The sequence below is a fragment of the Rhinoraja longicauda genome, chromosome 10, assembly GCF_053455715.1.
Source record: "Rhinoraja longicauda isolate Sanriku21f chromosome 10, sRhiLon1.1, whole genome shotgun sequence".
NCBI lineage: Eukaryota > Metazoa > Chordata > Chondrichthyes > Rajiformes > Arhynchobatidae > Rhinoraja > Rhinoraja longicauda.
Genome location: NC_135962.1, coordinates 28,555,484 through 28,582,355, shown reverse-complemented (window position 1 = coordinate 28,582,355; position 26,872 = coordinate 28,555,484). Strand labels below are relative to the sequence as shown.

At 39.1% G+C, this 26,872-nt stretch overlaps 1 protein-coding gene across 2 annotated transcripts in view; it reads right to left on the bottom strand.

Moving 5' to 3' along the window:
* The window catches only part of akap6 (A kinase (PRKA) anchor protein 6), a 291,928-nt gene that overhangs the window by 61,337 nt on the left and 203,719 nt on the right, over positions 1-26,872 (bottom strand). Inside the window, exons 12-13 of one of the 2 annotated variants that reach the window (XM_078406526.1) lie at positions 12,082-12,228; positions 3,147-3,371 (exon numbers count right to left, since the gene is read on the bottom strand). In XM_078406526.1, the coding sequence (XP_078262652.1) occupies positions 3,147-3,371; positions 12,082-12,228 (372 nt within the window). The remainder of the gene's footprint in view (positions 1-3,146; positions 3,372-12,081; positions 12,229-26,872) is intronic. The other variant, XM_078406527.1, reaches the window with a different exon arrangement.

Sequence of the window (26,872 nt, the reverse complement as noted above, 5' to 3'; positions counted from 1 at the left end):
TGAAAGAATCCCTGGAAAATATGGATAGTTGATGTGGGTGGTATTGTACACAGCGAAGATAGGTGTCAAAAATTGCAGCAGGGTCTTGATCGGTTGGGCAGGTGGGCTGATGCATCGTTGATGGAGTTTAATACAGATAAGTGCAAGGTGTTGCATTTTGGGAAGTCTAAGCATGGCAGGGACACATAGTGAATGGCAGGTCTCTGTGGAATGTTGTAGAGCAGAGGAATGCAGGTACACCATTCCCTGAAAGAGGCAGCATATGTAGATAGGGCGTTCAAGAAGGTTTTCGGCACGTTGGTCTTCATCGGTCAGTGTATTGGGTATCGAAGTTGGGAGATCATGTTGCAGTTGTATGGGCCATTGGTGAGGCCACATTTAAAACTTTGTGGTTAGTTTTGGTCACCTTGTTATAAAAAATATGTTGTTAAGCTGAAAATGGTGCAGTGCAGATTTGGGGCTGAGCTGTTGGGAGAGGTTGTGCAGACTAGGACTTTATTCCTTGAAGTGCAGGAGGATCTTAGAGAGGTGTATAAGATCAAGAGAGGATTAGATACGGTAAATGCACAGTGTCTTTTACCTAGCGTAGGGAAATCATGAACCAGAGGACATAGGTTTAAGTTGAGGTGGGAAAGTTTTAATAGGAACCTGAGGTGCAACTTTTTTACACAACGGTTGGTAGGTATATGGAATGAGCTGCCAGGGGAAGTAGTTGAGGCAGGTACTATCACAAGATTTAAAAAACATTTGGACAGGTACAAAGCTAGGACAGGTTTGGAGGGATATGGGCTAAATGCAGGCAGGTGGGTCGAGCATCGATTGGGCATGTTGGTTGGCATGGGCAAGTTGGGCCAAAGGGCCTGTTTTAACTATGACTCTAAACCAAACTCGGCCACACAAACACCCTTTTCCAGGGCAAGAACCACCACGAGATGTCATTGCATCACCCCCTCTGTTTACTGATACCAACTCAATCTACTCATCACTAGTAGAAAGAATCTACCTTGTGTTGAACACACTTGAGCTTATCACAGTGCAGAGTGCGACACTGACCACTCACTCATCCAGAGCAAGGGAACAAAAGCAAGCTACTCCCATGTATGGTACATGTGTCCATGCAGAAAGGCCACCCCCTATGAACATCTCCAAAAATAATAATAATCCTTTATTCGTCTCACAACGGGGAAATTTGCTGGGTTACAGCAGCAAAGTGGATAGCAAAAATAAATAAGCACTCATTAAAAAATAAAATAACGGTAATTATCTTTATTTACTGGGAGCAGTGCTGATTGTGCAGTCTGACGGCAGCAGTAAGGAAGGACCTTCGTCATCTCTCCTTCACACACTTGGGGTGAAGAAGTCTGTCACTGAAGGAGCTGCTCAGTGCAGTGACAGTGTCCTGCATGGGGTGGGAGTCGTTGTCCAGCAGTGATGATAGCTTTGCCGTCATCCTCCTCTCTCCCACCGCCTGCACTGAGTCGAGGGGGCATCCCAGGACAGAGCTGGCCTTCTTGATCAGTTTATCAAGTCTCTTCCTGTCATCAGTTGAGATGCTACTGCTCCAGCAGACCACTCCATAGAAAATGTGATGCCACCACAGTGTCGAAGAAGGTCCTCAGGAGAGCCTCCTGCACTCCAAAGCACCCGAGTCTCCTCAGCAGGTATGTGGGTGAACATTAACATTTCTCAGAACTGCTCACCCCAGTGCTCCAACTCTGGACTCGCCAACATCTACAGTTGAGCATGTTACTTTATAACAGTGAAGCTTGATGAGTTATTTACATCAGGAGCAGAAGTTGAATAATTTTAATGTCTGCTGTCTTTGTCACATCCTGGGAGCTTCTTGGCAGGACAAAATCACCAATGAATCTGTCGTCTCCCTGATTAACATACCTAGCATCCCTGCGATCCTGAAGGAAAAGCATCTCTGTGGTTGCTTTGTGGCTGCTGAGGACCGGGGGAGGTGGAGAAGGCACCTCCAGGGGGTTGTGAAGCACCACAACAGGCCGTGTGTTCACGACCTTGGAGACAAGGTGGCAACGCCACAAAATGGTGAACAACAACAGCAACACACTACCCAATCCAACAGCCAGAGACAACTTCACTCATGAAAGCTGTGGGTCTACCTGTCAAGAATAGGCTTAATCAGCCACAGCAGGAAATGCAACCACAGATGGAACATTCTCCTCTCCAAGCAGTACTACACCAAAGCCACACCATCATCTCCTGCACACGAACAGATGCCAACAATCCAAACTATTACAGGATGAGAAAGCATTAACAAAACTGTAGGTGTAATCAGAAATAAAAACAATAGGACAGCCAGCATCTGTGAAGAGCGAAACAGAGTAAATGTTTCAGATCAATGATCATTAACTCTGTTTCACTTTCCACAGATACTGCCTGACCTGGTGGGTATTTGCAGCAAGTGCTATTTATATTATAGTATTGCTGTACTTTAGTTCCTATCCTTCACCAAGCAACTGGCCAACCAACCCATCCCCTCCATATACAAATCTTGTTTTGTTTCACCCTTCATATAAATGGGGGCACTCGATCGAATTTAAACTAAAATTCACAAGGTATGTCACCCACAAATCTTGTCTCCATAATGCGTGTGACTAGAAATGAGACAAGGAGAATGTTTGGCTCTGTAACACAATGCAAGCACACAAAAATTATGTTTAACATTGGCCAACACCGAGAATGACTATTAATATCAATTAAATTCTCGGTGGCAAGCCTGTGATGAACTTTTACATCTAATTTTATCATGAGAATAATTTTATTCTTGCATGCATGACTGATTAAAAAGTTTCAGTGCACATAGAGTAACAAATATATGGAAAATTTGAGATTTTGCTGCATTACAAATGTTCTAAAAAGCAGGAAAATAGAATCTTTGACATATTTTCATTTTTTGCTTCCATAATAATTTAAAAAAATCATAACAACCAGGTTATGTCACAATTAGTTTCTTGGTAGTACACCAGATAGTTCCCCAAAAGTATCATGTTTGCTTTTTCAAATCCTAGTAAGTGCCTTTGTTCTCCACTATATAGCTTTGTTTGCTATAAAGCCGCCAGTAATTCACATTTGCATGTATCATATAATAGGCATTAAAAAATCCACTACTCGACTGCTACCTTAAAATACTGAAGTTTTTTCTGGGCTTCTGCAGTTCCTTCTTTTTCTTGAAGCAGGCAGGAGTTAAAGATGAAAAGCTCTGTATCTCGCATCCAGCCTTTCATTTCTTTGATCCTGACCTCAAGCTGCCTCACCAGGCTGCTGCTTTCAGGTGACAAAAGACCGCATGTTCCTGCCCCGTTTGGCCCCAATGCTGCTTCTTGAGTCTTCTCTCTAAGTTTTCTCTGACACAACCAAAGAGAAACATCAATTAGCTTCAAGCACTGTCATAATTTTTATGGTGACAATTGACAACTCACCATCTTTGTGACATAAATTCAGATCATTTTTTAAACTCCAAATAAAATCAGGTCTGAAACACAGTTTCAGTGTGAAAGTATTAAAACAGCTGGAGAATCAGCAAAAACAAAGCACACCTAGAAATAATCAAAATACGAAACATAGCACTGAATTCAATTAGTTTATAGTTTAGACAGACAGCGTGGAAACAGGTTCTTCGGCTCACTGAGTCCGCGCTGACCGATGATCACCCGTAATTACAGTGCAAGTTTATAAACAAAAGATGGTGCTTTGAAACTGTCAACTGGATGGTAATCCCTTTAACTAAACTAGCCATTTAATCTTTGGCAATATCCTGATTTATAAATAGTTATTACTATTTATTGGTCAAGGGATGTGGGAACCGAGGCATCCAGGCACAAATAAATTATTATGTACAAATGATACCAGACTAATCTATTCAAGAAATTGTTAGGTGAATAATTCTGGCAATTGAGTTTCTGAGATCACAGGAATACTAATAATATAAAGCCTCACAGTGGAATCCAGATCTAGCCATTGTTTCTGCTGTGACAAATTTACCAGCAGCAGCAGGCTCAATACCGTGAGAGAGTAGGTTGCAAAAAAAGAATTTATTGCCACTTTTTGTTCAGAAACACTTTGCAATCATAAATTCTTCATAAGCAGAATACTTCTGAGAATGGTCTGTCTTCATAAATATATGACAGAGCACATCAATTTCATCTAATTCACAATTTGTGGCAGCACAGCAGATGCCATTGCCTTTCTTGATAGGGTTGTTTAATATGCAATTGAGATGGAGTAATGTGCAGCACTGGGGACAAAATTTCTTGGATTAAACTCTACGCACCACTGACATTTTATTTTATCATTTTCTGTTGTCAGACTGTTCATTCCAGATGAAAAGAATGTTAGCTTTCCTATTTTAGTTTTAATTCTTTCTAAAGTATTATTTGGGTTCTTATTTATTTTGTCAATTCAAATTAAATGTTGATAATATTAAATATGTTTTGTTTTGTGTTTATAATGCATCACTTTTAGTTATGACAGATGCGTGCTGCCATAATTTTACAGTTACCCAGATTCACTGTGTAATTTAATGTTATAATAAAAGAAAATGAATTAAGTTCTGCTTCCTTCATTTGAGACAGATACAGCTGAAGTGACCAAAATCACACAATTCTTATTTTTATTTTGCTTCCTTTATTTCGTTGAAAAGCAGCTGAAACATTCTGGTACATTAATGTAAATCTATTTACATAATTAAACAGTTTGTCTCATGTTGAAGTGGAATGGATAAGGAAAAATAGAGTCAATGAACAAGAAGTCTAATGCCGCAGTGTTTTTATTTTGTGCCCAGCAGTGATGTTATCACATGTTTGGATACAATCTGAGCATTCCTCCCTCTCTTCCTTTTCTTAGCTATCACTGATGCATTTGCACACTTCCTTATTCAGCCTAGAGGCCATGGCGTGCAGTCTTTTTTTTAAACCTTCTATCAGTGTTTAAACCGCAAAAGATAGTGAAACAAAGATGTCCAAATTAGGTTTTCTTGTGTTGCGATTCACATTTCTGGTTAAGACTAGAAAACTCCAGCTTATGCTTATGAATTAGAAAACCAAGTTTGCTATGGGCGGAGCATAAGCATGGGAGAATAGTAATTAAAGTTGGGACCTCTTTTTTTTCAGAAATCTGTAAAAGTATCTACACTATGTTGATTTGCTGAATATCAGATCTGCTCAGCTGTTGCAGTATTTCCTGCTTTTATTTCAAATTTCCAACACCTGCAAAACTGCTGCCTGATCTACCAAACATTTTCTGAATGTGCTCATACAATATTCTTCATAGGTTTAATCTCACAACTTGATCTGCCTGTTTTTTGCATTACAATGCAAGGCAGTTCAAATACAAAGAAGGATCACAAGTTCTTTCAGAAGAAAATACAACAAAAGGTTTCCAAAATGGACTTTGGGCAATGCCTCAGGAGCTTCTTTACTTCTGTACATTGTTGTAATTTAAATTGAGTGTGCAGCTCAAACAAATTCCACTCCGAGAAGGCATCCCTCTGGAATGGCAATACACAAACTGCTCCGCTGCAAGAATCCTTGGGTGAATTTGAAATGTGGGAACATGCATTGAAGCATTCTTATTGAGATTTGTAAACAAACTTCATATTTTATAAGGAGATAGTTGTTAACATTATTTGTGCACTACACAAGCTACAACTAACCTTAGAGACCATTGTACCTTTCCTCTGAAAATACCAAAAACCTGAATTTTCTCCATTTTTATGCATCCCTAGGTGACAATGAGTTGTATGCACATATGAATTCAGAGCAGGAGTAGACCACTCGGTCCCTCAAGCCTGTTTTGTCACTTAATAAGATCATGGGTGATGATCCCAACTCCACATTCCTCCAAGTAGAAATAAAGGTGTTGACTATTTTCAAAATGGGGAGAGAATTCAGAAATCGGAGCTGCAAAGGTACTCGGGAGTGCTGATACAGGTTTCCGAAAAAGTTAATTTGCAAGTAGAATCGGCAGTAAACAAGGCAAATGCAATGCTAGCATTTATTTTGAGAAGACCAGCATTTAAAACACAGGAATGTAATGTTGAGGCTTTTTAAGGTACTGGCCAGACTGCATTTGGAGTATGGTGAGCAGTATTGGGCCCCACATCTGAGGAAGGATGTGCTGACACTGGAGAGGGCACAAGGGAGGTTTATGAGAATGATCCCAGAAATGATGGTTCAACACATTTGTTTGACGTCACTGGACTTGTATTCACTGGAGTTTAGAAGGATGAGGGGGGACCTCATTAAAACTTAGGTGATGGGATCACTAATAACATTTCAAACATAGAATAGCACAGAGAAGGAAAAGGACTTTCCACCCACAATGTCCGTGCCAAACATAATGTCAGACTAATCTTCTCAACCTGCATATGAACCATATCTGTGAAAATCTATATGCCTATCGAAAAGTCTCAAATGCTATTATTGTACTTACCTCCACCACCACCCCTAGGCAGCACATTCCAGGCACCCACCACTCTCTGTATAAAAAATTGCCCTGCACATCTCCTTTGAATTTTGTCCCTCTCATCTTAAAGCTGTGCACTCTAGTCTTTCACATTTCCACCCTAGTAAAAATGTACTGACTGTCTATCTTATGATTTGATTAAGTTTCGATATACAGCGAGGAAAAAGGCCTTTTGACCTACCGAGTCCGCACCAGCCAGCAATCCCCGTACACTAACACTGTCCTACACACACACACGAGGGAGAATTTACGATCTTTACCAGCCAATTAACCTACAAACCTCTACGTAAGGCAGTAACTCTACCACTGCACCACTGTGCTGCCCCTATATATATCTATGATAATTTTATCAGGTCTTCCTACATCCATTGACACACCAGAGAAAATAATCCAAGTTTATTCAACCTCCCCTTAAGTGATTAGACGAGCTATGGACCAAGTGCCAGAAGATGAGATTAAGATGCTCTGATGTGATGAGCCAAATGGCTTGTTACCATTCTGCATGACTCTTAACCATCAACAACGTAGCTCCTTCAGCTAAACATATTTCTGATCATATAACTTGTAAGAAGAGTAGGTTATCTCAATTCGGAAAGAATTGCGTGTATCATATTAGTTTTCTGGAACAATGTGTTAACCTCAATGAGATAACCACAGTTAATACAGTTAATGGAAATGTCTTGAGGACAGTCCATATGACAATCGGCATTACATACTCTGAAGGAGTATGACAATAGAACCTAGAGAAGAAATTGCAAATCCCTTGTGTGAGATATATGAATCATAATGAGTTTAGTTTAGTTGAGAGATACTACGCGGAAACCCACCAAATCCGCATCGACCAGCAATCCCTGTACACTAGCACTATCCTATACACTAGGGATAATTTACACTCTTTACGAAAACCAATTATCCTACAAACTTGTACATCTTTGGAGTGTGGGAGGAATCCGGAGCACCCAGGGAAAATCCACCCAGTCATGAGGAGAACGTACAAACTCCATACAGGCAGCACCTGTAGTCAGGATCGAACCCGGGGCACTGGCGCTGTGAGGCACCAACTCTGCTGATGCGCCACCGTGCCGTCCTGTTATAATATAATAACAGATGAGGTGGCGGAAGACTGGAGCATGGCTAATGATGTGCCTCGACTAAAGAAGGGATGCAAGAAAAGCCTGGGAACTATAGACCATGGACCCTAACATCTGTGGTAGACAACTGACTGGATAGGATTCTGAGAGATAAGATGTATACGCATTTGGATAAACAGTGGTTGCTTAGGAATAGTCAGCATGGTTTTGAACATGGGAGATCATGTCTTACGAATCTGTTTGAGTCTTTTGAAGTCGTAGATGTGTCTCTATGGACTTCAGCAAGCCATTTCATTAGGTTCCGCATGGTAGGCTGCTTTGGAAGGTTAGATCAAATGGGAGTCAAAGAGAGCTGGCTTCTATATAGAACATTTACTTCATGGAAGGAAGCAGAGGGTGAGAGGTTATTTTCAGACTGGAGGCCTGTGACTAGTGGTGTGTCTCATGGTTCAGTGTTGGGCCCATTGCTGCTTGTGGTTTGTATCAATGATTTGGATGAGACTGTAGATGCATGATTAGTAACCTTGCAGATGACACTAAAGTGGGTGGTATCATAGATAGCAAAGATGGTTTTCAAAAATTACAGCAGGATCCTGATCAGTGAGCTGAGGAATGGTAAATGCAGTTTAATGCAGACAAGTGTGAGGTGTTGCATATTGGGAAGTCAAACCAAGGCTAAACATTCACAGTGAATGCAGGGCCCTGGGGAATGTTGTACTGCAGAGGGATCTAGGAGTGCAGGTACATAGTTCTTTGAAAATGGCATCACAGGTAGATCAGGTGGTGAAGAAGGCTTTCGGTATATTGGATTTCATCAGTCAGGGTATTGAGTATAGATGTTATTTTATAGTTATGTAAAACATGTTAGTGATGCTGCATTTAAGTATTGTGTTCAGTTTAGTTTACCCTGTTAGTTTGGTTTAGTTTAGAGATACAGCGTGGAAACAGGCCCTTCAGCTCTCCTAGACTGCGCTGACCAGCAACTCCCCTCAGACTTACACTATCCTACACACACTAGGAACAAATTACAATTATATCAAGCCAATTAACCTACAAACCTGTATACTCTAGTATGGGAGGACACCCGAAATCCCGGGGAAAACCCACGTAGGTCACGGGGAGAATGTACAAACTCTGTACAGACAGCACCCATAATCAGGATCGAACCCGGGACTCTGGCGCGGTAAGGCAGCAACTCTGCCCTTGTGCCACCTGCAGAATGATGTGACTAAAGTGCAGAGAAGATTTACGAGGATGTTGCCTGGGCTTGAGGTTGTCAGGAGAAGTTAGGAAGGTTTAGTCCTTGGAGGACAGGGGGACGAGGGGTGATATTCTGGAAGTGTACAATATCATGAGGAAAATTAATAGAGTGAATGCACAGAGTATTTTACTCAGCGTGGGGGAATCAAGAATCGGGGACATAGGTTTATGGTGAAAGGGGCAAGGTAAGAACCTATGGGGCAACTTTTTCATTCAGAGTATGGTGGATACATGCAACAAGCTGGTGGAGGAGGTAATTGAGGCAGGTACTTGAACAACATTTAACATTTGGTCAGGTACAAGGATAGGAAAGATTTAAAGGGATGGGTGCTAAACGCGAGCAGATAGGACAAGTGTAGATGGATCATCTTGGTCACTGTGGGTAGGTTGGGCCGAAGGGCCTGCTTCCGTGCTGTATAACTCAGTGACTCTATGACTTAGCAGTTGGAGAGCAGTTATCTAACAATGATCATAATATAGTTCGAACATTGGGGTAAATCAGCTAACAAAGACTGAGTCCATGATAAACTAGAGTCAGATGCTATTGCTTTTGATTGTCCATTCTGTTCCGAGACTCAGCAACTCCAATGGTAAACTGGGGACTCCCTGCAGAGAGGGGTCAGCTGTTCTTCATATCTGTCCATCAGCTTTACACCAGGGAGGATAATGGACAAATAGTGACCCGATTTATTTTAATCGGGTTACTGACCCTCGTGGAAAAGCAATGTGCCTGTCAGAGCTCAAATTAAATTTAGTTTAACGTTTTCAATTATGTTTTAAAATGTTAATGCTATTAACAAAAAAAATTGTCTTAATTATCATTATTGTATTGAATTAAATCTACTTGGGTAGATTTTTTAAGTGTGACTGAAAATCAAATCTAAAAATAGTGAACAAGCCTATGAACAGAAGGCTGCAGGATGATTCAAATCAATATTAAGTTTGAGAAAGAGAAAGTAACTTAAGGGCCTGTCCCACTTTAGGCGATTTTAAGGCGACTGCCGGCGACTAGGCTGTCGCCGACAGTTCGCCGGGGTGTCGCGGGCATGATCGTGAGGAGTCTTCCAAAAATCGTAGTTGATCTCAGCGCGTCGCTGAGAAATCATCCGGTTTGAAATTTCTCGGCGACAGCTGGCTTGTCGGCAGGTATTGTTGCTTATTGCGGGCGCTGTCGCTTGCTGTCCCCAGGTTTGATAGGTTCTCTTAGATGCATTTAGAAGCACATAATATTAAAATAAGTAAAGTCATTTCAAAATACCATAAAATGCTTGTGTTTAACCAATTTATTTACCGTCAGGACATTTGACAGCTAGATTGGAGGCGACAGTTTGACGGTCAGGTAAACGTGGCAATTTCGTGATGTTTATGGCCATCAGCCATTGCATTTAAAGCGGGCTCCAAACCCAGATATTCAACCCAGAAACCAGATCTCCCTTACATTTTCAAAGAATGCCCACAAACTTTTCACAAAAATCCACTTAACCACTTAAATTTTTAATATTTTTAATACAGCTATTAGTAAACTGAAAGTAAATCCAGTTTATGCCTTGTTACAGTGAAGCTTGATTTTTAAGTAACCCATACAAGGTGTTATAGTTCAAAACTCTCAAGTACTTACCGACTTGTCAGTGATTTCAGTGAAAATCAGGACGCCGGAGAAGCATTGACAGCGTAGGAATTTTCACGAAGTTTATGGCCATCAGCCATTACATTTAAAGTGGGCTCCAAACCCAGATATCCAACCCAGAAACCAGATATGCATCTCCCTTACATTTTCAAAGAATGCCCACACACTTTTCACAAAAATCCACTTAACCACTTTTAAAATTATTTATTTTAATACAACTATTAGTAAACTGGAAGTAAATCCAGTTTATGGCTTGTTGCAGTGAAGTTTGGTTTTTAAGTAACCCATACAAGATGTTATATTTCAAAACTCTCAAGTACTTACTGACTTGTCAGTGATTTTAGCGAAAATCAGGACGCCAGAGAAGCATTGACAGCGTGGGAATTTTCGCGATGTTTCCAAAGACGGTGTAATCGCGACCTGACTCGGCATTGTCGTGGTCATTGTCGTCGGGTAAAAGAAAATTTCGGCGATCTGCTACGACTTTGACAGTCGCCGGCAGTCACCAAAAAAATCGCCTAAGTGGGACAGGCCCTTTAGAGTCCAGGTTTAGGTAATGCTGCAGTTTACAAGACCAGCAGAACTCTGAATGCATCAAACTTCTTAGAATTGCTGATAGGTAAAGTGGATTATATGTGCAAAATGTCCAGAAAAAAAACTTTGTGCTGGACTTGTGTCTGCCCCAAGGGGCCAATAAATCAGCCAAAATTGGAAATGGAGGTTGGTGATACATAAAAAGAAAAGCACATTCAAAAGAGCAAAGGATTGGGTAGATCTAGTACAAGAATTGATGAAAAACCAGCAAACAAAGACAATAAAAGAACCATAAAAAGGAAAATGAAAACACATTTCTTTATACATTAAAATTAATTTAAAGCGTTTTGACAATTATGTTGAAAGAGAAAGATAGCTAAAGGTAATGCGAGCCCTTTGAAAACAGCTGCAAATAGTTTGACAAATCAAAATAAGGAAATGACAGACATTGAGCATTAGAAATAAAAATGCATTAGAAATATGGCCCCTGAAAAAGGCATGTTACCCTTCAGGCCTGCATTGCCATTCAATAAGCCCAAAGCTATTCTATCAACTCAATTTTTCTGCTCTGTTCACATATGACTTACCCAAAAATCTATTGATCTACTCATGAATTTAATTTATGACTGGACTTAACATAGAACATGGAACATAGAACAGTACAGCACAGGAACGGGCCTATAATTCCCTGGATTGCTTAATAAAGGAAACAACATTCACGATTCTCCAGTCCTCCATGACCTTGTCTGTGGCTGAAGAAGGTGCAAAGATCTTCATCAGGATTCCTGCAAACTTCTCTCTTGTCTCTGAATAACCTGGGATAAATCCCATCAAGTCCAAGTGATTTATCCACCTTAATCCTCTTCAAGAGCCCCCAATTCCTCCTTCTTACATACAAACATAGAAACAGAAAATATAGTGTCAGAATATTGAGTATTCAATATTCTGACTGATGAAGATCAATGTGCTGAAAATAATATGGCCATTTGCTTGAAGAAATTGTTGGGAATCTTTAATGTACAGTATATGTATAAACAGTATTAAAATGAAAATATATTGTAATGATTAAAAAGCACACACCTCCAACAGATGCCATTTGTCTTTAATTCCGTCTACTTTTTCAAGGATATCACAGGATAATGAGATACCAGCTCGTCTCAGTGATTCAACCTTCTTTAGTAAATGTATTTTCTTTGGAAGCCACATTGACAGTTCTGTGTTGTAGCCCTGTAAAGCAACCAAAAATTAGCTTTGGATTTTCATTTAAACTGCACAATTTTAAATCACACATAAATTGGCACACAAACCACAAATACTTAATTTGTAAAAGCTCATACAAACAGACTAACTTTTATTTGTTGAAAAAGTGAACCAGTCGAACATGCAGCAAAGTATTTCAAAAACTATGAATGCTTTGGTAAAGTTGAGAAATATGAAAGGAGAACTGTCAAAATAAATATTTATACAATTTCCATCAACAGCAAACATCTTTTAGGCATTTTTCTGACATTTTAAAAAAGCTAGGCATGCTTAAATTTACCGTGTACTGGAGTAAATGTTCAAAAGTTTATGTCATTGGAAGCAGGACATTCGCCCTATCCCCTGGGATGGCGGGACTTAATATGAGGAAAGATTGGATAGACTGGGCTTATACTCGCTGGAATTTAGAAGACTGAGGGGGGATCTTATAGAAACATATAAAATTCTTAAGGGGTTGGAGAGGCTAGATGCGGGAAGATTGTTCCCGATGTTGGGGGAGTCCAGAACCAGGGGTCACAGCTTAAGGATAAGGGGGAAGTCTTTTAGGAACGAGATGAGAAAACATTTCTTCACACAGAGAGTGGTGAGTCTGTGGAATTCTCTGCCACAGAAGGTAGTTGAGGCAAGTTCATTGACTATATTTAAGAGGGAGTTAGATGTGGCCCTTTTTGCTAAAGGGATCAGGGGATATGGAGAGAAGGCAGGTACAGGCTACTGAGCTGAATGATCAGCCATGATCATATTGAATGGCCGAAGGCCTACTCCTGCACCTATTTTCTATGTTTCTATGTCTATGTTTCTAAGTCTACTCCGCTATTCAATCATGGCTGATCTATCTTTCCCTCTCAACCCCATTCTGTCTTCTCTCCATAACCCTTGACACCTTCACTAATCAAGAATCTGTCAATTTCTGCCTTAAAATACCCAAGTGACTTGGCCTCCACAGACATCTGTGGCAATGAATTCCACAGATTCACCACGCTCTGACGTTCCCCCTCATCTCCTTTCAAAAGGTATGTCCTTTTATTCTGAGGGTATGAGACTGTCCCATTATTGGGAATATTCTCCGCACATCCACTCTATCCAGGCCTTTCCCTTACTTTCGGTAAGTTTCAATGAGGTCCCTCTCATCTTTCTAAACTCCAGCGAGTACAGGCCCAGTGCCGTCAAATGGTCATCAAATGTTAACCCAATCATTCCTCGGATCATTCTCGGAAACTTCCTCTGGATCCTCTCCAACATCAGCACATCCTTTCTCAAACAAAGGGCACAAAACTGCTCACATTACTCCAAATGCAGTTTGACCAGTGTCTTATAAAGCCTCAACATTATATCTTTGTTTTTATATTCTAGTCCTCTCAAAATAAATGCTAACATTGCATTTACCTTCCTTATTATCAATTCAACTTGCAAATTAGCCTTTTGGGAATCCTACATGCCCAAATTCCATTGCACCTCCGATTTCGGAATCCTCTCCTCATTTAGAAAATAGTTTTTGCCTTTATTTCTACTACTAAAATGCATGACTGCATAATTTTCTATGCAGTAATCTATTTGCCACTTCTTTGCCACTCTCCCAACCTGTCCTGGTCCTTCTGCAGTCCCTGCTTTCTCTACACTACCTGCCCTCTGCCTATCTTCGTATCATCCACAAACTTGACCACAAAGCCTTCAATGTCCTCATCCAAAGCATTGATATACAACATGAAGTGGTCCCAGTACTGACCCTTGTGGAACACAGCTAGTCACTGGCAGCCAACCAGAAAAAAAACCTTTATTCCCACTATTTGTCTTCTGCCATTCAACCAACTTTCTCTCTCTGCAAGTCCATGCTATCCATGCATCGCTCTTGTACCATGTTCTTATGTTCACTACATGACAACTCCTAGAAAATTTTAGGCAGCATCATCAGTTCCTATACTTGGCTTTCTATGACCCAACAGAAGCCTTTGACTCCATCAATCAAGAGGGACTGAGGAACACCCTTTTCAAGTTTGGCTGCCCACAGATATTTGTCTCCATTTCATATCAGCTCCACAACAATGTGTAGCCATGGTATCAATTAATGAGTCTACAACAGAAACTATTTAATTGAAGACCAGGAACAATATATAGAAGCCAATTAATCTACAAACCTGCACGTCTTTGGAATATGGGAGGAAACCGGAGCACCTGAAGAAAACCCACACTGTCACAGACAGAATGTACAAACTCCATAGTCTGGATTGAATCCGGGTCTCTGGCACTAAATCTAAAATGTGCTATTGTGCTGCCCTTTGATTAATGATGAATTTGAGATTCAATGTATTGACTGAACACAGAAGAGATTGACAAAGATAATACAAGGATGAGAGTCTTCATTTACAAAGCGAAACCAGTGAAACATTAGAATACACGAGGGAATGATAGCCTTGCGGAGAAGTGAAGGGGTTTCAATATAATCAATGGGGAGAAACTATTTTCACCTCCAGTTTAAATTCCATTTGGAATATTTTGGAGGATCAAGAACCAAATGGTGAGTTAGCGACTGGAGGGCACATCATTAAATTAATCACTGAAAGAAGACAAGGAGCTGTTTGGTTTCCTTCAGCTAAAGATTGAAAATAGAATGTTCTAATAGAAGCAACTGTGGAAATAGATTCTGTAATTGCTTTTTATATGGAAGTGACTTAAACAGACAAAAAAACAAACGTAAAAAGATATGGATAAAAATAGGGGAATGCAATCAAGTGGATAGCTTCCTCAGAGAACATGCACAGATCCCATGGATTGACTGGATTCCTCCTGTGCTGCAAAATTCCATAGTATGAGAATCTGAATACACAACCATGAGAGTTTATTCCATTTTTCATAGCGACCATTTTCTGATGTGAGAAGTATGATTTGATGCGTGCTAACTATGTAGCAGGCATGAATCAAGTGGCGGGTGTTGTTTTAGTTGGTGCTTTGTGTCATTCACAGGGAATGTCTCGTTCATGACCACTCATACTGAAAAATACATTTGGGATGGTATTGACAACCTTCAAGACAAACCTTGGGAGCACACAGAGACCCTACTTAAGCAATGGAAAGAGCACACTACCTCACAAACTACCCAGTGTATGTAGTACAATTATTTCTTTGCATTACCAAAAACTCCACATTCTCTGTGCCATACATCTCTCCACAGACACACTGAAAGAAGGAAACATGCAATATTTTGCTCACCTAGTAAATCTGAAGGTTTCCACGAGATGGTGTGGTATATTATAAAGTCAAATTCTTTACCTATTCTAATTGCAGAACTGGATAAAAAACTTATGGTTTGTACACCCGGCTCTCTATTGAAAGGGAATTATGTTCCTAAATTTTTTAATAAAACATCTTGATTGTTCATTCTTTGGCTCAATTTTAACCTTATTTCTTTCATAGTGTGCCACAGATATTTGCTGAAAGATTGCGCATGTGATCTAACTCAAGAATGAAAAGATCTTTAATTAGTGGCCTAGAACCATAGATCAGACTGGACGATTCAGTCCTCTTATCTATATGGTTCTTTGCTCATAGAGATCATATGAGGTTGGTTCCAGATTGTTCTCCACTCTTAGGTTGCCCTAACCTAGGACATTGGAGCTCATTAAGGGACCTAAGGATTACAGGGTGTATGAGAAAACTGACCAAAGCACAGTGATTATGTGAATGTGTGCAGCATTTATAATAAGAGAGGTAAAATAATGGCACACAGACAAAAATGATTACAAAATCTTAGTCATCACAGGTTTTAGTGATCAGGATTTGTAATTAAATATTCCAGAAAACATCATATTTGGAAGAGAAATGCAAAATAGCAGAGGCAGCACCCCCCCCCCCCTTATTAAAGGATGGGAAAGGCGATTAAGTGAAAGAATTTTAGCTCAGAAAATCACAAAATGTTAGTGGACTTAAGGAAAAAAGAATTATCCAGACAGTTGGCAATGTAGAAAATAGCATAAATCTGAATATTACGGGTGCATGCAACAAAGGTGGTACACAATTCATGGTGGATTTTAATCTAAAGAGAGACTGCGAAAGTCAAATTAGCATAAATGGTATGGAGGGTGAATTCATGGGGGGTGTAAGAATTGTTTTTCTAGATCAGTATGTTAAGAAACCAATGAGGGAACATTGCTTTTTTGGATGTTGTATTGTGTAATAAGAAATGATTAATTGATAATTCAATAGTTAAGGGACCTTGAGAGAACATTAATCACTAAATAATAGCATTTCATAGAAAAATTAGAAGTAGTTCAGTTGAATCTGAAACCAAGGTCTTAAATCTGAATGAAGTGGGAAGGCAGATGGCATGGATTGTCTATAAAAGATTTAAAAGTTATGACAGAAAAGCAACGATGCTTAACATTCGAAGAATTATCACGTAATTTACAATTGATACAAATTCTTTTTCGATTAAAAATATCTTAACAAGAAAAGTGGTGCAGCAGTATCTCTCAAGAGGAATTAAAGATGGAATAGATCAAAAGAAATTTTAATATTGTTTCCTAAATAGCAATAAACCAGAAGTTTGGGAGAATTTCAAAGCTCAGCAAGAGAAAGATCAGGGTATTGTAAAGGAAAGGAAAAGTAAGGTGCAAACATAGTGTGGCAAGAAACATAAAGAGACAGGGGCAGCACAGTGGCTCAGTGGTAGAGTTGCTGCCTTATAGCGCCAGAGACCTGACTGCGAGTGCTGTCTGTACGGAGTTTGTATGTTCTCCCTGTAATCACGTGGGTTTTCTCCTGGTGCTCCAGTTTCCTCCCACACTCCATAGACATACAGGTTTGTAGGTTAATTGGCTTCAGGAAAATTGTAAAATTGTCCCTGGTGTATAGGATAGTTTTCAGGGCGTACAGGGTGATTATGGTGGGCGCGGACTCGATGAGCCGAAGGGCTTTTTTTCTGCGCTGTATCTCTGAAGTGTATCACTAAAGATTATAAAAGTTTCTTCAGACTACAAAATGAAAAAAAATCAGATGAGCTTCAAGTAAGGTTTTTCATGGAGTAAGACAGGACAAATTACATTGGGGAATGGGGCTATGCGAAGCCTCAGGAGATGTAGACAGGTTAAGTGAATGGGCAAAGGCGTGGCAAAAGTAATATAAAGTAAAAAATTAAGTGGAAATTAAGAGGGCTGAAATATTTTTTTAATGATTGAGGAATGAAAGATGTTCGAAGGACTTGGATTAGAATCCTTGTAAAACAACATACAACAATAACAAGCAATTAGAAAGGCAACATAACCATTATTGCAAGAGGATTTGGGTATAAGGGATGTCTTCCTCAAACTACATACGTCCCTGGCAAGATGTCCTAAGAATATTGTGGACACATCTGGTTTCCCAAAATAAAGACGGACTGTGATCGAGAGAGTGAAATGAAGGATTACCAAAGTGAATGCTGGTCTTGTCAAATAAGGAAGAATAAACAGATTAGGCATATACTCTTGAGCATACACAGAGTGCTGTAAAAACTCAGTGGGTCAGGCAACATCTGATATGAAATGAACAGGTGATGTTTCGGGTCAGGCCCCTTCTTCTGACTCTTACTAAGTTCGGAAGAATGAGAAGTGATCTCATTGAAACATATAGAATTCATATTAGGCTTGACAGGACAGATGCCGAGATGATGATTCTAGAACCAGGGATTACAATCTCTAAGGATGGGGTCAGCCATGCAGAACCAATGAGAAGACATTTCTTCAATCAGGTGACAAATCTTAGTAATTCTCCAATCAGGGCCCTCTCTCCTGAGGGCCGTGGAGTCAGTCGCTTCATAGATTGAAGGCAGAGATTGATAAATATTTAAATATTAAGGGATTCAGAGTGTAGACGTGGAGAAACAAGGAACTGCACATGTTGATTTACAACAAAAAAAAGACACAAAGTACTGGAGGGTCAGGCAGCATCATTGGAGAATATGAATATGTGATGTTTCAGGCCGGACTCTTCAAGGGTAGGCATTATTGGCGAAAAGTGATGCTGAGGTTAAAGATCAACTATGACCTCACTGATTGCAGAGCAGGTACAAGGGCCTAAATCAGGGGTGTCAAACTCATTTTAGGTCACGGGCTGGAATGGGCAAAATGCGACTTTATGCGGGCCGGATCAGTTGTGCATGCGCGAACACATGCACACGTGCTCCCATGGCTTTCGTTGCCTTCGTTTTTTCAACCTGCGCTCATGTGTCTCAGTCTCTGCTATAACTACAATGTGTTTCACTTTACGAATTTTGTTTCTGACGAAGAAGATTGCCTAGCAAGCATTACTTTTATAATTGGTATCTAGGCCCTAGATAGAGTGGATGTGGAAATAATGTTTCCAGTAATAGGAGAGTCTAGGACCAGAGGTCACAGCATCAGAATAAAAGGTCATACATTCACAATGGATATGAGGAAGAATGGGTGGTGAAACTGTGGAATTCATTGCCACAGACAGCGGTGAAGGCCAAGACATTGGGTATTTTTGAGGCAGAGATTGATAGGTCTTGATTAGATTACAGGGAGAAAGAAGACAATAGAATGTGGTTGAGAGAGAAAATAGATCAGCCATGGTTGAATGGCAAAGTAGACGTGATGGGCTAAATGGCCTAATTCTGTTCTCCTGTCTTATAGTTTCCTACAGTGTTTATGTTTTGCCCACAATGGGCTGGCTGGGTGGTGAACAGCCAAACAGCAGCGACCTGGCATGGTGAAAGATGGTCTGTCCATCATCTCACCTGAAGGCCCCCGCTCCCAGCCTTCTCCTTACATCTTTCTTCCTTCCCCTCACACCCTCTCCCCTCACGTCCTTCTCTACCCTCACCTTCTCCCTCACCTGCCCTCTCCCTTTCCTCAGCCTATCCCTTCTCTCATCCCCACTTCCTTCGTTCCAACTACTCTCCCACTCCCCTCCCTTACTTCATCCTCTCTCTTTCCTTACCTAGTCCTTAAATCCCCTCCCTTCCCTCATCCCGAAACACCATTCCTTCTCTCATCTGCTCCCTTCCTCACCCCCTCCCTCCCTACTTCCTATCTTTACCACCTACACCCCTCCCTCGACACCCTCTCTTCCCTTCCTCATCCCTAAAAACCTCCCTTCCCTCATCTGCTCCTCCTCCCCTTCCTTTACCACCACCTTCTTTTCCCTATTCCCACATAACATCCCACCTAGTCTTAACCCAAACCCAGAGCCCCCACCCTGGAGAGCAGCTCAGATATTTGGATCGCTGGCTGCGGCCCCATTCACAGTGCGGCGACTTCCCACCAGCCTCTATCAAGGCACTCACCTGGGTCTCAGGTACATGGTGGCGGTCTCTGTGGCGGCAGCCCAGGCACTTCCCGGTGTCCACAACAACACTGAGACTCCCCACCTTCCCCAGCGCGGCCCCTTCCTGCCCGTGTCACCGCATGGCTGGATATGGGCGTAGCTTCCACTCACCCCCGGGAGCTGGGGAGTGGGGAGGTGACAGCTGAAGAGCGGACTTGCATTTTCCTTCTGCGCAAAATTCATATTTCCTGCGAGTTTAAGCGGTCGTGTTGCTCACTTTCTGTGTATAATCTAACAGCGCTGGCTTTTCCCCAAATCATCCTGCGAGCCAGTTTGGACCCCTTCGCAGGCCAGAGGCGGCTTGTTTGACACCCCTGGCCTAAATGGTCTATTCTTGCATTTAGTTCTTAGATTCTATACAGCTACTAGTTTAACTATTATTACAATTTGAATGCCAGAAATAGATTGATTTCTTATCCTTCATGCTTACGTGGATTAAATGTGTTCACAGTATCAATGTTATTAAGAAACAGTCCTTAATTACTCCAGTGAGGTGTGTCACTGATTGGTAGAGTACACATTTATGTCATGATGTATAATGATTGAACTAATTGAGCAGCCATCACTAATCAGTTGTTAAGTAATTAGCTGTACTATCTTGGTTTCACACCTGTTATATATATAAATGACCAATGTGGCAACTATGAAAGAGTGAATAGATTGAAACTCCTAATTATGTAGATTCATAAATGCTACAGTTATGTCCACAATTATTCACCTGGAGGGCTGTCAGGCACATTTTTTTCCCAAAGAAGACAACAAGCAATAGCCTGGGATTTCCCGTAAGGTAAGCAAAAAGAAAACACGTGGAAAAAATATCACACTGAGGAATGTTGCTGCATTTCAGGCTTAACAGCACCATTGACAGATGGCATTTAGTAGGTCAATTGTCCTGCTGTCATGCACAGTGTATTCAAATTAAAGAATTAAGGGAGCATGAGTAAGTTGATATGGTATATGTTTAATAATTACTAAATTAGTTAAACAACAAAAACTACTGAAAGTAGGCACTAGATAATTAAACACAAGGAAAAGTATTTGCAGTGAGTGTAGAAAAGCAAATACGTTTCTGAAATATAAGGACTGATAGGAATTTTTATATTATTCCTGATATAAGTTTCCTATAGCCCACTTGCAATAAATTACATAAACTATGGGGTATATTTCAGGTACATCAGTTCATTTTAAAAGGGAAAAAAGTTTTTAGTTGCATTTGATCATTTATCCAAATGTCTCCAGCCTGATTGAAAATTCTCTGCACAATGTTGAGACTGTTTTACACATTTACACTTGTAATAAAACATGGATAAAATTATTCTAACACACAGAATCTTTATTTTCAAATGTTGTGAATGTAATTAACACACCACCTCCTTTTCCTTGGGCTAAATGCATGCCTTTGTACAGCAATTTTGTTGAAAATTGCACCAGGCAAAGCTGGAGAATCAGACAAAGCCTTGAAACACTGTTAATTGTCACCATGGTGATCAGAAGAATAAGCCATTTTCAAACTCGTGCAGATTTGGGTATTTCTTAGAGTCCTTCAATGTTAAAAGAATATGGTGTCTACCAATATTTCAGACAGAGAAGAAAACTATCACGGAGGTTTTCAGAAAGGGTCTGACCTGGAACATGTAAAAAAAAAAGTCTACACATGTAAAATCTTTCATATTGAAAACTGCATGAGGTGACTGAATGCTATAAAGCTATGTTAAGCAAGTCAAAAATATTATATATAAATATCTGATCTGCCAGGAAAAAGAATGCAGTCATTTTATGTGAACGATGCCCCAAGGTTCCCCAAGAATTCAGCTGCTGTAATAAACTTCAGAGTAGGAGGATAAAGGACTGGATGATGGTATTTAAAGTAATGCTTTAAAAGCACACATTCAAGCAAAAGTCCTTTCATAATTTCTTTGGTGGTCTGAAAGAAAGGCGATTTGGTAAAATAAATATATCGTGAAGCTATAGTTACCTAATGGAGGTTAAAATAAAACATCTTGCAGGTTATTTAGTTAATTAAAATGTTGAGACCTGTAGTAAATTGTAAATTAATAACATACATTTAAATGATATTTTCTTCAATAATCACATTCTAAAATAAACATAATCTGTTTTTCTGTACAAAATCTATAAAAATGAATAAATCTTGTTTATATTATTTACAATTTTGCTCCCATGGTAGCTTCACAGGAAAACCATGTTTGATGCCATTCAGTGACAAACAAAGACTTTTTGTCATGCCATTCAGGGTTCTATGTGCTGCAAAGAGACATATAGAGCAGAGATTTGCTAATTTGATCCAGGCCAGAGTGTTACTTTCTGCAGTCAGTTTCTGGGCTTTGAATGGCTGTTTACCAAAATTTAATAAGAATTACTGTAAGTGGTGTTTCATCAAAAACTATTATTACTGGATGTAGCTGGTTGTTGGTGAAAGATGTATGGATACAAAATTGAGAAATAACGGGTTCTTTTATTTAGAAAACAGAGAAACATATCCATGATTTCTGAATACAAGAACAGCAGCACAAGATCCTACACAATTTATTTTGTATAGTAGTATAGAATAACTTGGTCCTGAATACATTTTTTCATGATATTTGAAAAGATTAAAGAACTGCAATGTCATTTAAAATTACTAGAACTCACCAAGCAAATTACATTTGAGGCTCTGAATCAGTTCTTTTTCTTCAAGCTGATTCCATTTACACGCATTGAAAATCAAATTACATAGCCCATGCATTGTTAATTGGACATAGATTGCATTATCATCATTATAAATCAAACTCCAAATATCAAAATGAATTGCAAATTCACTAATAGGAGATCATGAAGCAATCTTTTTTAAATATCTTCCATTAATAATTAAATTCAAATTATATTACTTTGAAATTCTCTTATGACGGAAGTCAGCTTATTCACTTTGACCCTGCTTTTAAACTACAGAAATGTTTCAACAAAGTTGCAGCTTTCCACTTAATTATTTGAAAAGATCTATAGATCTAATTCCAGAATGCATGAATTAAAAAATAAAGTAATGATCAGATTTACCTGAAATACATGCATCTTGAAGATATGAAATGCTGACAGTTAAGAGGTTAAAAGAGCAACTTCTTTACCTACTGCAAATTAGGAAAGTACGTTGCAATGACAAATACAGTATGTCTTTTTTTTCTGAGTCTTTAAACCATGGTATATATAAAAGCTTAGAGAAAAGCACATATAAAAATATTTAGAAAGTGACACTAATTTGACAAATCAGGTGCTCTTTAAAGGACTTTTGATAATATGGATTGCTGAAGAAATCCTGGGTTATTTTACTTGTTCGAATTTTTCTCTGCGAGAATTTCATTATGGTAGATTAATATTGCATTGTTGCCATTTATCACTAGATCAATTCTTCTTGTTGATTCATGTTATAGAGCCAATAGTAAAAGAGTTCAGATATTAGACTGGAGTGTTCCCACTGCTCTGGATTCATGCAATGAAAAGAAGCGGTTGGGAAAAAATAGCTGCAATCTTTTAATGCTGATGACCTCTGACAGGCTCACAGTTCTTCTATCTGCACAGAATTTGCATGGGGTCTGTGTGCATATGAACAATGTAACCTAAATGGTAGACAATCTTTATTCTAATGAAAATGAATGTCAAGGTCAATGTAAAACTGCAATGATAAATGGAGTGCTACTAGGCATGAAAAGTCGCACATACAGCCAGCGTGCTGCTTTCACTTAATTGTTGCCTGAAACACATTGTGTTAATAAAACATAGAAAACACTTTATGCCAGTTAGTTTCACTTTAATGTGCAAACCTATTAGGAAAGGAACCTTATCGATAGATGACAGCATTTTTTTTCTGAGGAAGCTGATTTCATAAAATCCCATTTTCAACATTGCTAGATGGAAAAGAGTAGGTTTTGGATAGTAACAGGTTGCAGAAACTGCATTCATCACCTGAGCAGATTTTGCAATTATGATGCAGTTTCATTATTTCAATTTCAGTTTCTAATTTTAGTTCACCTGGAAATACAATTCCAAGTACCAATTACAGGACAAAATAGCTGTCATTAAAAATGGCTCGACTCTCCAATAACCTCTTTTATTCAGGAGGCTGCCCAGCAAGTGGTAATAAGGATCTGGAGGAGTGACAAGTTGAAAATATCATCTGTTGTTAATTTTCCTACAATTGGATTATTAACCTTGATTTTTAGGGTGAATGAAGAATTACAAATTGTAATGACTACGCGTGGAAGACAATGCTCCTATCTTAATTATCTGCAAGTCAAAACACATTTTACTTTTGTGGGACTATTGTTTGGGCAGAAAATAATGAGTGCAATAGATGCGGAGATATTGGTAGTGGTGGAGGGGTTCATGCAGCAAGCCACAGATTGATAAAGACAAATGCACACACTTTCAATTCAATGCAATATGATTATTAGTATTCCATTAGGTGCAGTGTGTTGGTGAAACACTTCTTAGAGAAAACCTTCAGCCAGATAATAAAATGAATGGTGACTCCTTGCAAATTGTGGAAAATTCCTGAGCAATTTGTATGAATGCCCCCAAAAATGGAGAATGTAGTGACATGGAGCAGTGATTAGTACTAATGACATTAGCAAGGATGGGATGGGAAGAATTCAAATCAATTCAAACCCAGAGAAAATCAAATCAAACACAGAGTTGTGAATCACCCAGAGAGTTGTGAATCACCCAGAGAGTTGTGAATTTGTGGAATTCTCTGTCACAGAAGGCAGTGGAGGCCAATTCACTGGATGAATTTAAAAGAGAGTTAGATAGAGCTCTAGGGGCTAGCGGATCAAGGGATATGAGGAGAAGGTAGGTACGGGTTACTGATTGTGGATGATCAGCCAATCATCACAATGAATGGCAGTGCTGGCTCAAAGGGTCAAATGGCCACCTCCTGCACCTATTTTCTATATTTCTATGTTAATTGCAAATTGCCAAGGAAATGTAACTATGGATAAATATAAGAATCGAAGGCAATTATAAGTAAGCATGTCTACAGGATAGAATGAACGCACCACCTTGGGCACCTGAATGAAAGTTGATCAACAATCATATTGGCAAAAGAAATGGAACAAATTACAGGAGTAGGACAGAATCCAAAAATAAAATCAAATGATATCAGACATAACTAATCAAATTTTTCGGAAGAACATAATAATAGTAAAGTTATCAGACATGAATTAATTGAAAAATGTGTCATATAAGTATTCGGAGAAGAAAATATACATTGATAAACATTTTAATTAGATATTGTGATATTTCTAAAGAGCTATTCTATTTGATCTTGTTGAAGTTGAAATATTTACTTATGCACAATCCATATAGTAATTGTAATGTCATTTCACAGCATATAATAAGAATTTGGGGTCTGCACATCAGATACAATAATTTCAATCCTGTCTTAATTAACTTCATACATTTTCACAATTTTAATATCAACAATTTTAAAATCCACAGATTTCATAGCAACAAATGTCAAATGAGAGGTACTTAATAAATTTCATAAATTTCACTTAATAAATTTCACCAACAAATACAAAACAAATAGCGACTTCAAAACCTTGAAAATATTTATTTGATCATCAAGTGCAGGAAAATCTAGATACAAATTCATCTGTGTGTGATTTGTCTGGTCTGTAGTATTGATGTGGCCAAGAGGCAGACCTCAGTGGGGTGTAGGCACCAAATTAAATAGCTGTAAAATAAGTCTTAATGTGGGATGGAATTCAATCTAACCTTGACATGACCTTAGGGAAAATATGCAAAAAGTAAAACTAATGCACTCGATAAGGCACATCCAAATTTTGAAGCCGAACAGCTTAGAAAGGAAAAAAAAAGAGGAACTGCTTGATAATTGTTGTTGAAGCCATATTAAACAGCAAATTCTGAAAACGAGTTGAGGCTTCAACAGACCAGATCTGTTACTGTGGAGGCATCTGAAGCATTTGGAAATGATCCAAGCAAAAACACCAAGCAATATTGTTAACTTAATTATTCTGAAAAAAATATTTTATAGTGCGGCTACGGGTGGAAGAAAATACTAATTACTTGATTATTACTGCTGAAAAAAATAATTTAAAACTATCTGTTCATTGAATTACTGAAAGCTTATATGTTAATTCTGCCGTTATGAAAGGGTACTCTCAGTATGTTTTGTAAGTTGATAAAAAATAACCATTTACTTATTCTTTCCACGTTTCACTTAAAAAGTACCACTGCATGATATGCGTGCAACAATCAAGTTTCAGTTTTCCTCAGGCATGGGTTAGCAATTTAAACATTGAGTGTACTGGCAAAAGTAATGCTAAAATAATGATGGCTGATCTGCACTGTTTGACAGTAAAACTGCCATTTACAAGCTTTGACAAGTCTATCTGCATCAAGATAAATCATTCTCGTAGCAATGGTTAGATGTTTCTTTGTTGTGAACATGTTAACTTCATAATAAGTAAACAAGTTCAACAAAATATTTTTTAGCTGCAAGGTAACATTCTATTTGATGAATAACAAAACGACTTCCCGAAAGCACTAACAATCTTGTCTGAGATCATAATGTTGAACTATTTAAATATTTCCAATATCTGTACCACAGTCCACGTGTAAATTAGGCCATCTGGTGGACATTTAAAGGTTGCATAACTCATGGGACCTTCATGACCAACTTTAAAGATTATTATGGGCCAGGAATATATTAAGACCACTCCTATGAACTGGGGCTATGCAGTTGGAATCAGGGTTGCAGAGGGCAATATCTGTACACATTTCCAGCTGTCTTAGCAACTGTTGAAAAATTAATCTCCTGAATTCTCTGTGAAAATTGTACTTTAAAACATGCCCAAATGATGTCAGCGGTAGTGCAAAATTCACAAAATGCATTTGCAGTGACAGATTCAACTTCAACAACAAGGAACTAATCCAAAGATAGACATAAAATGCTGGAGTAACTCAGCGGGACAGGCAGCATCTCTGGAGAGAAGGAATGGGTGATGTTTTGGGTCGACACCCTTCTTCAAACCCAACTCACCAATTCCTTCTCTCCAGATATGCTGCCTGTTCTGCTGAGTTACTCCAGCATTTTGTGTCTATCTTCAGTGTAAACCAGCATTTTACACATTACACATTTTACTCATCCAACTTCCACAGAAATTAGTCTATTTAAAGACTCAACATTCCCTTCTTCACACTGAAAACTGTGAGCTCCTACAACCTCAAATACAACCTTATGGGTGTGCCTGGAGAAGGGCCTCATCTATTTTCTCTT